The following is a 15,245-nucleotide window of genomic DNA, read 5'->3' as shown; positions in this document are numbered from 1 at the left end:
CTGACTGAATGTAGAGTTTCAGTCGGCCAAGATGTTCTCAGTTTGTTGTTCTGCACCAAGGATCGAAGCAATAATAATAATAATAATTACTGGTTGATAAAGTGCAGGCTTAAGGCTTAAACATTTAAAGTAAACTCATTAAAATCAACCAAACAGAGAAGTTTAAAGAGCATGGGTGTTATATGTGCATTTGTTGAGACATTGCTAATGGAATGTGATTAATTTTCATCATATTAGTTAATTTATTATTATTTCTTTTGCATTATTTTTAATTATTGTAATTTTACAGACGTTCATAAAGTACAGTTAGTGTCTGAAACTGCATTTTAATGTGTTTTGTTTGTGCCAACGGTGAAAAGAAGCTATTTAATATCTCACTTTGTTAAACCTCATGTCGTCCTGCGAGTCAAAACTGACCCGTTTTAAAGTTTGAAAATGTGGAAAAAAATATATTTTCACAGCGAAACTTCTGATGTCCACATTTTCTATATTTTTGGGAAATCTTTGAAAATTTTTTGGTGGAAAAAAAGAAATGTTAAAAATGTTTCTTAAGAACATTCACAAAAAAATCAACCAAATCCAGCGAATTTCGCTGGATTTTGGTTGATTTTTATGTGAATGTTCTTAAAGAAAATATTAGAAGTTTTACTGATATATATGTAATCACTTTAGATAATTTTAGGATTTTTTGGAAGATTTTTACTAATTTTTTGAAAATATTTACAAGAATTTTCTGGTCAAATTTGGGGGATTTTTTTTTTTTTTAAATAAACCTTTTAAGGGAAACTTAAGGAATTATTGGAATTTTCTTCCTGAAGGTTTTGCAAATTTTCAGAAATTTGGGGAACTTTTTTTGCTGAATTTCTGAATTTTTTTCAGACAAGGAAACAGTATTTTTTGGTGCCTGTAAATGAGGACAACAGCAGGGTTAATATCGTGCAAAAAACCCCACCGTAAACAATCAAATGAAAGCTGTTAAAATGGTGTTTTTAAGCTGAATGTAGGTGTAAAATTTTTACTGTTTGGTTGTGTTAGATAGTAAATATTATTATAAGAACAGTAATCTGGATCCGTGAATATCTGACGTAAAAATGGGTCGGATTAGGAGGAAAACTGTTGCTACTTATCTGCAGAACAACTCGACAAACTTACAAATGACAGTGATTTTGGAAGGAGCTGGTTTCTTGAGCGGCGGTGCTGTTTTGGCCACGGTGTGTACGGGGACTTGTTTGGGTGTTACAGCAGGAGTCGAGACGGTCGAGGCCGAAGCAGGAGTCGAGGAGGAGGAGGAAGAGGAGGAGGAGGAGGAGACAGGAGGCTTCCCAGCTGTCGTGGTCGTGACAACCGGAGCAGAATTCACCAGCACTGGCTCAGTGGAAGGTATAGGTTTGCCAAGCTTGGTGTGAAGTTTCACCACCTTTCCGACAAAGAGACACAGAGAGACACGACCACGTGAGGCTGCTGACATTTAATCTCATCCCAAAATCCCTCGGGGGAGGTTTTGTTCCAGCACTTGGCAGCTCAGACGGAACATCACATGAGAACACCACAGTCGTGTCCAGACGTTAAAGCGCGTCAACTGGCGGCATTCTGTGAGAATAAAAGGAGGAGAAAAAAAAAGGCATCGTGTCTCTGCTAACCTTTTGGTGTTTGGCCCCACGGATGTGTGCAGCGTAGGCGTCCACTCCGGTGCAGGAAACGTCGCACAGCTCGCAGCGTAACTGAGTCTGGACCCCTCTCGGCCCGTTGCTGGTCCCCGTTTGACCCCCAGACTTTAGGGCTGCTTCTTTTTTCTTATGCTTCTGGCCCTCGAGGTGCTCACGGTACGTCTAGTGCAGAAAAATCAAAGGAGCGTGCAGGATAAAGCATCAGATTACACCACTGTTCAGAAGTCTTAGAAATGTCCTTGTTTGTAACCCTTTGATGGACAGTGTGGGTCAGGAGATACCCATTTTCCATTGGATTTGGGTCACTTTTGACTCATGTTGCGCATCAAAGGGTTAAAAGAAAAGCAGTTTACATAGAGCAATTTTTACTAAAACAGAGCAACCTTTAACTCCTTTAATTAATATAGAGGAACTGTAACCCATGTTTGAGCAATTTTAATTAATGTAGAGCAACTTTAAATAATATAGAGCAACTTTAAATAATGTAGAGGAACTGTAACTCATGTTTGAGCAAACTTTAAATAATATAGATCTACTTTAACTAATATAGAGCAACTTTAACTCATTTAGAGTAACTTTAATTAATGTAGAGAAACTTTAATTAATGTAGAGCAACTTTAACTAATACTGTCAACTTTAGCTAATATAGAGCAACTTTAATTCATGTACACTACCGTTCAAAAGTTTGGGGTCACTTAGAAATGTCTTTATTTTTAAAAGAAAAGCAGTTTACATAGAGCAATTTTTACTAAAATACAGCAGCTTTTAACTCCTTTAGAGCAATTTTAATTAATATAAAGGAACTATAACCCATGTTTGAGCAACTATAAATCATTTTTGAGCAACTTTAAAAAATATATACTTTAACTAATATAGAGCAATTTTAACTCATTTAGAGCAACTTTAACTCTTTTGGAGCAACTTTAAATAATACAGAGCAACTTTAAATAATACAGAGCAACTTTAACTCATTTAGAGCAACTTCAACTAATAATATCAACTTTAACTACCGTAGAGCAACTTTAATTCATCTTCACCATCATTCACAAGTCTGGGGTCACTCAGAAATGTCCTTATTTTTAAAAGAAAAGCAGTTTGTTTCAGTGAAGATGGCATTAAATTAATCATAAATACAGTCTAGACATCATTAATGTGTTTTTAGTGTATGTGCTTCATACGGTTGCATAAAATATTCTAATATATTTACATCCATCCATTTATATGATGTGCTGAAACCCTTTCAAAAGGCAGGATCTTGTTGTTTCGGCTCCGTGTTATTCTTAATCGCCTACCTGAGGGCCTGCACAGCTGATCTTGCAAATGTCACAGTAATGAAGCTGCGGCTGCTTGGGAGGCCCTTTCGGCTTCTGCAGCTTGCTCTGGTGAAACGTGGGCTTTTTGTACGTGTTTCCGGTCGGAGCCGTCACCATGTTGCTGCCCGAGTTGCTCCAGGACGAGCTGGTCAGCTGCTTGGGTGGCGGCTGGATGGGCGGCTGCGGCTGCTGCTGCGGCTGCTGCGGTGGAGGCTGCGACTGGGACAGAGTCTGCTGAGCTGGCTGGTAATAGGAGGGGGTGGAAGCGGAGCAGTAGCCGATTGAATCATAACTGGAGTAGCTGATGCCTGAGGGGGAAGAGGAGGGAGAGTTAGCGAAGATAAGAAGAGAAAAAGGCAGCAGGATGTGGGTCGAACACGAACATGCAGCAGGAACACGAGCAGGAAGCTGCATTTCAGTTTCACCAGGGAGGACGTCCAATCTGCTCTGATGTCACCTTTTAACCCTCGTGTCGTCCTGCAGGTCAAAATTGACCCGTTTTAAAGTTTGAAAATGTGGAAAAAATATATATTTTCACAGTGAAACTTCTGATGTTCACATTTCGAACATTTTTTGGTGGAATAAAGAAATGTTAAAAAAAAATGTTTCTTAAGAACATTCACAAAAAAAAATCTACCAAAATAAAGCAAATTTCTCTGTATTTTGGTTGATTTTTTATGTGAATGTTCTTAAAGAAAATATTAGAAGTTTTACTGATATATATGTAATCACTTTTTTTTTACTAATTTTTTTGAAAATATTTACAAGATTTTCTTGCAAATTTTCTTGATTTTGGTTGATTTTCTGTGAATGTTCTTAAGAAACATTTTTAACATTTCTTTGAAAATGTTGAAAGATTTCCCAAAAATACTGAAAATGTGGACATCAGAATTTTCACTGTGAATATATATATATATATATATATATATATATATATATATATATATATATATATATATATATTTTTTTTTTTTTTTTTTTTTTTTTTTTTTAAATTTTATTTTATTTATTTATTTATTTATTTGCAAACGGGTCAATTTTGACCCGCAGGACGACACAAGGGTTAATAGGGTGCACCAGTATTTGTAATTTGCACCTCCTTGTGTTTTATTTTAATTTTATTACACCCTGTGTGTATATTTTTTATTGTGTGGGATGAACGAGCTTCCGTCTTGTCTCACCGGAGTAGGACGTGGCTGAAGCAGTGGAGCTGTACGAGGTGCCGAGCGTGTAGGACGAGATGGGCGTGGGAGGCTGCTGGACGCTGGTGGATGCCGGATAGATGTTGTAGCTGGTGGACACGGAGCTGGATGGGGCCAGAGGTTTGAGGGCGGTGACCTGCCTCTGAGGAGGAGGAGGCTGGCTGTACACAGTGGAGGGAGCTGGACTGTAGGCGCTCTTTACTCCGACTGAAACACAAACAGACGGAGCGGAAGGACATTAGAATGACAGAAAACATCCTCTTGTCCCAGAAAGTCTTTGGCAGGATCCTCATTTCACTAACAAATCAGCACCAGACACATTTCACACTGGACTGTGCAAATGTTTGCATCCGTCACACATTGTCTCCGTCAGATTTGTCCTGAATTCACTCTGCAGCAGCACAATGAGCCTAAACGTAGAGCAACTTCGTCGCTTCTACATCACTTTCTAGTGTTTCTGAGGGTGAAAAATGTGGGAAAAAAATATTTTCACAGTGAAACTTCTCATGTCCACATTTTCAACATTTTTGGGAAATTTTTGAACATTTTTTGGTGGAAAAAAAGAAAAATGAAAAAAGACAAATGTTAAAAAAAAATATATTTAAGAACATTAAAAAAAATGAACCAAAATCCAGTGAATTTTGCTGGATTTTGGTTCATTTTTTGTGAATGTTCTTAAAGAAAATATTAGAACTTTTACTTATATATATGTAATCACTCTAGGATTTTTTTTGAAGACTTTTACTTATTTTTTGAAAACATTTACAGGAATTTTCTTGCCAAATTTGGGGGACTTTTACATTTTTTAAAAATAAAACTTTTAAAGAATTATTGGAATTTTCTTCCTGAAGGTTCTGCAAATTTTCAGAAATTTGGGGATTTTTTTGCTGAATTTTGGGATTTTTTTTCAGACCAGGAAACGATATTTTTTGGTGCCTGTAAATGAAAACAACATCTTCATAGCAACAAACCGAATCTACATTCAAGGAGCTGGAATAAGAAAGTGGTAAAATTTGCTGACAGAAATTAGATTTAATTTTACAGTATTCCTGCCAGGAGAGTATTTTATTTTAAATGGGACAGAAAAACAGCAGCTTTCCAAGGGGGAACTGTTGACATTGGCACTGTTGCGCCTGGGTCACCTTAGGGGGAGGGAACCCGTGGCACCCCAGATGTAACCTGGAGGACAAAGAGTGCGCCCGCCGAGTGTTTTCATTGCTGTGCATTATCTCCTGTATTTTGCAGGTTAGAACGGTGAAAAACCGCTCAAGTGTGCTTACGCCTTATCGAGCTTTAAATGTTAAATCGCTGTGTGTCAGTCAGATGTTGTTTTAAGTGATGAAATATAAACATAAAGCCGTTAAAAATCCGTGACAGCTATGTTAGTGGGCTAACTGCGGTATGGCAATAAAAAGTGAACTATATGGAAACAGTGTTTGTGTAAAACTAGATAGCGTGCTAAATATTTATTATTTTTTACTATGTTCTGTATCAGATTCTTTTAAACTGTAAATAAGAGTGTCTTGGAAACAGAAGCAATCATCGTTCAAGTCAGAGGGTCATTTGTTAATCTACTACTGAAGAAATGTATATGTAAAACTGACGTGATAAAATGAACATTACATTATTTTAACAGTTACTAGAGTTATATTTGTTAAAGATTCAGCCTTAAATTGCAGGAAAATGACACCATGTGAATTACCCGACTAGTTTTCTAGAGGTAAAATAGTCGACTAATCATCCCAAACCCAATTGAGGAGTCTAAAACTATAGAAAAACAGCAGCAAGTTCTCCCTCATGCTTGAAAACTTCAGTCACTAACAAGTCATTTTTCACAAATTCTTTCCCCACAAGTAGTTCTTTCTTATCTGAATTCCTTTAACACTCATTCCCTAACAGATTCCCTCTGTGCTGTGATATCAGCTGATCAAACTGGGTTTTTAATAACATAAATCACCTTTTATGTGTGCTTGATATACAGTGTAGAACGCAAAAAAAAAGAGGCCATGAATGTGTGGACTCCCTAAATGCTAACTGACTGGGTGGAGGGGGATTATTTATTCACAGTGCAGGAAAAATTGTGGAATCAGACCAGCCTTCATGAGCTGGATAAAGGCGACTGCATTTTCACACCTCTAGCGATTTCGTTCCTCAGCTGCCGGGCTGAACGGGGTAACTGAAGGAGCAACGCTCAGCATCAGGCGCCGTTTTGCTGTTTGTCTCATATCCTGTCAATAGGCTTAGCTCATATTCTGACTACAAGTTCTTATTATTCCCGATCTCCACACAGTTTATTGGTTCATTTTCTCACATTTTTCTCCCACAGTGGGTTCATTTTTCACTGCAATATGAAGTTCTGCACGTCTGTGGAAACAGAACGACCATGAAGAAGCAGAATAACTCAGAAATATCAGCTATAAGCAGGACAGTCATGAATCCTATTAAAAAAAAAAAAAAGTTAAATTCCTTAGATTATTTGTTGGATCAGATTGTATAAATTATGTCCACGTGTTATCAATGCTGGGAAAATAATGGGACGTCTACGTATTAAAGATATTTGACTATTTGCAGTTTTTGTTCGTTTTCACATTTTGTTTCCTCTCCACTCTGTGTAAACACAACCTGCAGTTCAATCAAAAAGTTGCTGAATTTTTATCTCTCGACTGTCGGTCGTAGCTGAAACACTAAAGACTTCATGGTTGCATTGAAAAGCACAGAATTTGTTCTTTTTCATAGAATCTGGTTATAGCACACATTTCATTTTTGATGGATTTAATAATAATAACAATACATTTTATTTGTATAGCACTTTTCTGGGCATTCAAAGACACTTTACGGATAAAAGGCAAATAATAAAAACAAACAAATAGAATAAAGAGCAGGTACAAAACTATAAAACAGCTAAACATTAACCCTCGTGTCGTCCTACAGGTCAAAATTGACCCGTTTCAAAGTTTGAAAATATGAGGAAAAAAATAAAAAATTTCACAGTGAAACTTCTGATGTCCACATTTTCAACATTTTTGGAAAATCTGTGAACATTTTTTGGTGGAAAAAAAGAAATGTTAGAAGTGTTTCTTAAGAACATTCACAAAAAAAAATCTACCAAAATTAAGCGAATTTCACTGGATTTTGGTTGATTTTTTGTGAACGTTCTTAAGAAAATATCAGAAGTTTTACTGATATATATGGAATCACTACATATTTTTAGGATTTTTTGAAGATTTTTACAATTTTTTTGAAAATATTCACAAATTTTTTTAGCCAAATTTGTGGGATTTTTATTTTAAAAAGGTGTGTGTGTATATATATATATATATATATATATATATATATATATACACACACACCTTTTTTTTTTAAAAAGGAGTTATTGGAATTTTCTTCCTGAAGTTTTTGCAAATTTTCAGAAATTTGGGGAATATTTTTGCTGAATTTTTGGATTTTTTTCAGACAAGGAAACAAGATTTTTTGGTGCCCGTAAATGAAGACAACTGTCAAGGCGCTAAAATAAACTGTGTGCACTTTCTAATGTTAGTTTTTACTACTGTGAAACAATCATTCACTGCTTGACATTGTCTTCCCATTTTTTTCCAACTGAAGCCGTCCCTCAGGCCTGCTCTCTTTCTGTTTTCCACCAGATTTGTTATTAACTCAGCTGTGGACCCAGTTTAGGAAAAAAATCTGTGTTTCAACTTACAGGCGACACCATCTGAAGCTACCTTTAATCATCAAGATGTGTTGTGCTAAAACAAGCAAAGAAAAATGCCTAAAATGCACCGAGACATGTTAAAAGAGTTGGTTTAACTAGTTAAAGGCTCGCTTATTAGAGATATGTCAACAGCAGAGCAATGCTGTCTCAAATATCCTGCTGTCCCAAGGCAGCAAAGATGAATTCTATTGATCCAGTGATTGCCTTTAGTCCATTAATCAAACATTCAGTATTGATTCTCCATCAGAACTGAAACTAAAGCAGCTTTGGAGCAAGACACAGACCACATAGTCCATGGGCCCGGACCCAAAATCTCCATTACCGGTACCACTCAAGGTGACCAATTCTTTATGGTATTTTTAACTTGCTGTATGTCTGTAGTTTGCATTTTGATATGACAGCCGTTGCAGACTCACAGCTTAATAAATGTTACCACTGGTTTAATGGACACAATGAAAGAGTCTGAACTAAAAGTTCTAAGAACACGACAGGATGGAATCTGACAGGATTTTTCCTCATTACGAAAAAATAAGAAACGCCACATGCTACACATCATCATCTGTGTTAATAACTTTACAGCACAGAACAACACTATAACAAATCTGAGAAAGATTTCGTTGCTATGGCAACAAGATTGTCTGTGACAAAAACAAGACACAGAATGACAAAGCAACACACAAAACGGCAAAAACAAGACACAAAATGACAAAAACAAGACACTAAATGACATAAATGAGACAAAACGGCAAAAACGAGACACAAAATGACAAAAACAAGACAAAAAACAAGACAAAATGACAAAGCAAGACACAGGACAAAAACAAGACACAAAACGATAGAAATGAGACACAAAACTACAGAAACGAGACACAAAAACGATAGAAATGAGACACAAAACGATACAAACGAGACACAAAATGACAGAAACGAGACACAAAATGACAATAACAAGACACAAAATGACAATAACAAGACACAAAAAGAGAAAAACAATACGCAAAACGACCAAAATGATATACAAAATGACAAAACAAGACACAAAAAGACAAAAATGAGGCAAAATGATAAAAACAAATAAGCATGAAGTACAGACAAGAAATGCATTCATTTGGGTCTGATGTTTAATTATTAGAATATTTTACCCGTTCTCAAACAGTTTTATTTGATTATTGACTTATATTAGATGTGATCTCTGCATACAGTGAGATAAATGAATTGTGCCATACAGCGGTTATGGTGAATGTTTCACTAATAAGTGATAAAGCTGCCAGTGTGTAAAGACTCTCACATCTTAATGTACTTACATTAACCCAGTGTACATTTTAGTACCACTTAGGTTTGGTCACCTGAGGTGGTTCCAGTATCTGGTCTGGCCCATGGACTAGTTCAGCTATTTTAATCCAATGTAAATTCAGTTTAATATCGTCTCTGTGGATTTGTCTACAAGTCAAATCCAACTGTGATAAATTTAGAGATGCACACTCCTCATTGATCCATAAACACTGGCCGCTTCCCAGCTTAGAAATATTCAGGAGAGATGCATTTAAAACCCTCTTTTAGACTCTATAAGTGAAACCAACCTCCTGGCGGCTCGGTTTGAAGCTGCTGATGCACATTTGAGCGCGACTAAACACAACGTCAGCTGATCAAACCCACTTTGTTTAAAAAAAAAACAAAAAAAAAAACAACATATCCTTTGGGGTGAAATTGTTCAAAGCTGAAAAAACACTTTCTTCTTCTTGTTCTTTTAATAATGTTAGCTCTAGGAATGGGAGCATATGATAAATTAATCAATTCCTGACATAGGACACGGACCATATCGATCTTCTTCTTCCTCTATTTAACATTTTGTGAACATGCATGTGGAAAAAAATCTATTCATGCACAATCATACGTTCTAAAAAGAAAAAATACACACGCCTGGATTTACACTACTGTTCAAAAGTTTGGGTCACTTAGAAATGTCCTTATTTTTGAAAGAAAAGCATTACATGAAATGAATGATAAATCCAGTCTAGACATTGTTAACGTGGTAAATGACTATTCTAGCTGGAAACAGCTGATTTTTTTTTTTTGTCTGCATTTATTCTCATTGTTTAACTCCACAAAAGAGGTGTCAACATTATATGAGATTGATGCATATTTTAGTCTTGCAGCCAAATATTTTAATATTTAGTGCATGTGTGTGACCATCACCAGCCCTCCCTGAAAGCTAAGCAGATATTCTTTATTAGAATTCCCTATTATGAGCCAGGGAGGGCAGTGCTACACCTCAGTGATGTGTGGGGGGAACAAAGACTGGACAGGACGAACAGGGATAGAAACTAACAGGCGGTGCTATTACAATTAAAGAGTGTGAGGTGGTGTGTTATTCCCAACTACTAACTGCCCATCAATAAAACAGAAAAAAACAAAAAAAAAAAACAAAAACAAAAAAAAAAATTCAATAAATAAATAATTAAACAAACGGTACTGAACACCATAATTGTGGATGTCTTGACAATATAGAATAGAATAGGCCGGAAGAGGATACTAGTGAAAAAAAGAATGAGTTTAGTATAGAGACTCTGGAGACAGTCTCAGCTGATTTTTAATGGAATATCTCCATAGGGGTACAGAGGAACATTTCCAGCAACCATCACTCCTGTGTTCTAATGCTACATTGTGTTAGCTAATGGTGTTGAAAGGCTCATTGATGATTAGAAAACCCTTGTGCAGTTATGTTAGCACATGGAAAAAAGTGGAAGTTTTCATGGAAGACATAAAAATGTCTGGCTGACCCCAAACTTTTAAAGGGTAGTGTATAATAAAATTTTTCTGAAAAGTCAGTTTGAAGTGGAGGCCCATGATTGCCGTCAAGAGCTACAAAATTAACACTGTGTACAAGGAAGAATGAAAAAGCAAGAAGATCCAGTCGTACCTAGAAGTACATCACCTGTGCTAAATGTTTTCATGACCACTGGGAGTTAAACTTTTGCTCCATGGAACTCAAACTGGTGCAAATATTAAATTCAGCGTCCATCAGCAGCTGGACAATCATCTCTGGTGATGGGAGGAGGTTCTGCAGCTGCCACTAAGAGACCAAACAGCAGTTTTTAGAGTGAAAGAATCATGTCAGCAGCACCAGAAACATGCTCCCTTTTCTCTTTAACATTCATGTGGTTCTGCACCATGTGTTTGACTGACAACACAGAGATCTACCGTAACCTTCTGAGCTGTCTGATGGAGAACATTCGACTTGAACCGTGGCACGACATCATGCAAATTCCCTAATCCGCTGTGCATCCAGTCAAACACAAGTTTTATGGCCACAACAACACATTTTTGTATCTCTACCGGCCTCTCTCACCACATTTATCTCCCTGTGACTGGTTTCTCTTCACCAAAATCTCGTTTAAGTTTAAGGTTCGACGTTTCGATGTTCACATAACCGGATTTCGAAGGACCGTTACAATCTCTACCTCATTATTTATCCAACACAACTGTTTTCTTTTGCTTTTAACCCTCCTGTTGTCCTCATTTACAGGCACCAAAAAATAGTGTTTCCTTGTCTGAGAAAAACCCAAAAATTCAGCAAAAAAATTCCCCAAATATCTGAAAATTTGCAAAACCTTCAGGGAGAAAATTCCAATAACTCCTTAGAAGTTTCCCTAAAAAGTTTGATTTTAAAATAATCCCCCAAATTTGGCAAGAAAATTCTTGTAAATATTTTCAAAAAATTAGGAAAAACCTTCAAAAAAAATCCTAAAAATATCTAAAGTGATTACATATATATCAGTAAAACTTCTAATATTTTCTTGAAGAACATTCACATAAAAATCAACCAAAATCCAGCAAAATTCGCTGGATTTTGGGTGATTTTTTTTGTGAATGTTCTTAAGAAACATTTTTAACATTTCTTTTTTTTCCCAACAAAAAATATTCAAAGATTTACCAAAAATGTAGAAAATGTGGACATCAGAAGTTTCACTGTAAAAATATTTTTTTTCCCACATTTTCAAACTTTAAAATGGGTCAATTTTGACCCGCAGGACGACACGAGAGTTAAAGTGTTATTTTTGGACAGCCTTGAGGGACAGTCACATTACATTTACTGCTCATACTGCATGAGCATGTGGCAAATATATAGTGTTGAATCTTAAAAGTGTTGCAGGAGCATTGGGAGCAGAGTACAGCGGCACAAGGAGACTGCTTTCATGAGGACGGTGGCCACATTTGCATCAGGTTTTTCATTTTATAGGCCCATTCTCATTACTTTTTGATCTCTTTTCAAAATACTCACAAGTCCTCACAACTTTCTACGGAAAAAAAGACTGTCTAGTCAACTGTTGCACTGTGAGTGGTTTGCAGCCTGATTGTTTTTAAATGAGCAGGTCTGTTTAAAGTGAATTGGTAGACCCAGTCCCAATGTGAGCAACATATAAACTATTGAATGTTAAAAGTGTTGCAGAAGCTTGAGGAGCAGAGTATCGTTGTGCAAGGAAACTACTTTCATGAGGACAGCAGCCATATTTGCATCAGGTTTTTCATTTTACAGGCCCAGTCTTCTTACTTTTTAATCTCTTCCTGTATTACTCATAACTCCAGATGATTTTTTTACAGAAAAAAAAGAGTCCACTCAACTGTTGCATATTTGTAGCCTGATTGTTTTTAGGTGAGCAGGTCTGTTAACCCTAAAAACTTTAATTTTTCTAGCGACAGTCCCAATGTGAGCAAAATGTTTCTTCCCCAGGATTAACATTCAAAAAAAATCTAAATAAACTACTGTCTTGTGAACAACTTGTCACATTATTTACTAGGGCTGAAACGACTGATCGAGTAATTCGATTACTAAAATTCCTCAAGGCAAATTCCTCTGAATCGAGGCTTCATTTAATCAACTGCATGCTAGACCCCAGGTCATGAAATGGCGGACCGTGGTCCGAGGCCGGACCCAGTCTTCATTTGATACAAACCGGGTCCTTAAATTTGACGGGACGCTTCTATTTTAACCAGCGCAGCTTTTCTATTGTTTACTGCAGGAGTGACCAACCAGTCCACGGTCTAAACGGTCGTCTAAACTAGCCATCAGTGAACTAAAACCAGGACAGATTCAGCTGCTGCACAGATTATTTCTCACCTTAAATACTTTCAGAAATCCTTTTCCCTGAAGTGTTTTTGAAATAAAAGAGAAAGTTTGCAGCCGACAAGCCATGTTTATCCGACGCATCTGCTGAAAGCTCGGTCCCATGACCACTAGTGGCCGCTGAAGCTTCGGTGCTGTCATGTGACCTCTAGTGGCCTGCTAGTGACCACCCACCATGCGTGTGATTTTCAGATGCAGCACGTTTACATGCAGGAAAAACGCATCTAGTGGACACGTAACTTCACTGTATGTTTTCTGTAAGTATTCAGGCACTGTGCCGGAATTCCAGCGTGCAGCGCCGGCGTTTGGCTTGGAAAAAAAAGAAGATAGGACTACATTGCCAATCTACTAATAGAATGAGGAGAACGCAGCTTTTGCTCTCAACCAAACTAATATCACTAGCCAATGGTAAGTAGAGTGGGGGCGGGTCTTAGAAAGACGTTGAGATCCAGCTGCATTGAGTCCATACTGGCAGCAGAGAGCGCAGTATTCAGCCAAGGATGTTCAGTAGTTGTGTAATTTACTGCACTCACTTTCTCTTTTGATGCTGTAACGCGCATGCCTAGTGCGGAATCAGATTACTCAATTAATCGCCAGAATAATCGAGAGAATACTCGATTACTAAAATAATTGATAGCTGCAGTCCTATTATTTACCCACCTTAGAATCTGCCATGCTGACATATTGTTTGAGCAAAACAACAGTACTGACTTTCCACCCAACACCGATTGTAACACAAGACACAACACAGAGATCAAAACACTCACCAGTCTGGTAGTAGTTATCTGTGGGTGTCCTCTGAGCCGTGGCTATACTCGTCTGGTAGTACTGTTTGTTGTCATAGGTCGTCACGGCAGCGGGACGTCCGTAACTGTAGTTGTCCTGCTGGAGTTTACAAGAAAGGATTCACTCCATAAATATTAGTAGAACAACACTGCAGCAGTTCACAACATGCTAGATATGCCGGTATATTAAAATCTTCTAAAGTGCCGTCTGCCTTGAGGTCTGCATTACGAAGCAGGATTTGGATTTAGTGAGCTAACTTCAGGTTTAACTCTGGGTTTTCAGAGCTACATCAACACAATAACTTGCGGCCAAATGTGTATTAAAACACCTCCTGCTAACCAGATCCCTTAAAAAAATAGCATCACTATTCCTGGATAATCCTGCTGTGCTCAGTGTGTGAAGAGTGAAAGCTGAAGGTCAGAATTTTACAAGTTGCAAGCGATTTTATTTTTCTAGATGTCCTTGTAGAGCAATAGGGAGAAAGCAGTCGTAAAAATAACAGTCAAATAGTAATTTCTTTATGAAAAAGGGCTCAAAAAACAAAAAGATAGTTGATTGAAAGAAATTTAAGTACATTAAAAACTGGGCGGCATCTCCGTATACTCTAGTGGATAGTCTGTTAAAGGAAAAAATATTTACGTCTTTCGAACATGATTTAGTTCATTTCATTTCAGTAAAACTTTTGTAACTTCAAAATTGATTGTTTTGTTTGACTTCTAATATTCTTTTTCCCCCCCAGATCAAAAGATTATAAAACAGAAATCGATTAAAACACTAAAGCCTCATCAGTCCCTCCAGGAATTCGCGATGTTGCGAACGCTCGAATTCACGCGAATTCAACCAATCAGGAATTCTGCATGACCTTGCAGGTTTGTCCAATCACCCCAACATTTCTGCAATTTTGTCCCGCCTCCTGTGAGTTCCACCAATCATGGCAGTCCCCAGCGCAAACGTAACACACGTACGTCACTGATTTCCCTTCCTTGTTTCTGGTTTGAAGATGCTGACATGTCCCATTCTAATGTCTCTCATTTACCAACAAAAATTACTGCTGAAGACCATGAAAAACAATTAATTCCCTGATGTTCTTCAACAGAAGTGAAAGTAAACTGTTTTACACACGTGCAATATTGTGGTGGAATACAAAAAAAAAAAAAATCATCAATTGATAAACCATTTTTCTACCACAAAACACATGAGGAGAACGGCTGAAACTAGCGGACCACAGACCAGACAAACCACTGTGATGGAAACTGTAGCATCCAGATCTGTTGGAGCTCTGAAAGAATGAAGGGAATTTAGATTCATTATTCCGTCAAGGAACACGGTGGAGTTATGCGACGATCGGCGTATGTGAATCATTCCTCTGTTAGCAACATTCCTCAAAAACGGACTAAAGGATTTGGATGAAATTTTCAGGGAAGGTCAGAAATGACACAA

General features: G+C 37.3%; 1 protein-coding gene across 6 annotated transcripts in view; it reads right to left on the bottom strand.

Annotated features, from left to right (window-relative positions):
- Positions 1 to 15,245, bottom strand: part of zfr2 (zinc finger RNA binding protein 2) — a 48,575-nt gene that overhangs the window by 21,593 nt on the left and 11,737 nt on the right. For 3 of the 6 annotated variants that reach the window (XM_055018808.1, XM_055018814.1, XM_055018816.1), the window contains exons 3-7: positions 13,787 to 13,904; positions 4,162 to 4,389; positions 2,960 to 3,288; positions 1,641 to 1,829; positions 1,153 to 1,417 (exon numbers count right to left, since the gene is read on the bottom strand). In XM_055018808.1, the coding sequence (XP_054874783.1) occupies positions 1,153 to 1,417; positions 1,641 to 1,829; positions 2,960 to 3,288; positions 4,162 to 4,389; positions 13,787 to 13,904 (1,129 nt within the window). The remainder of the gene's footprint in view (positions 1 to 1,152; positions 1,418 to 1,640; positions 1,830 to 2,959; positions 3,289 to 4,161; positions 4,390 to 13,786; positions 13,905 to 15,245) is intronic. The other 3 variants (XM_055018810.1, XM_055018819.1, XM_055018817.1) reach the window with 1 other exon arrangement.

Source organism: Amphiprion ocellaris, chromosome 2, assembly GCF_022539595.1.
Source record: "Amphiprion ocellaris isolate individual 3 ecotype Okinawa chromosome 2, ASM2253959v1, whole genome shotgun sequence".
Taxonomy (NCBI): domain Eukaryota; kingdom Metazoa; phylum Chordata; class Actinopteri; family Pomacentridae; genus Amphiprion; species Amphiprion ocellaris.
Note: the sequence above shows the minus strand (reverse complement) of the source record. Positions and strands in the feature narration are given on the sequence as shown.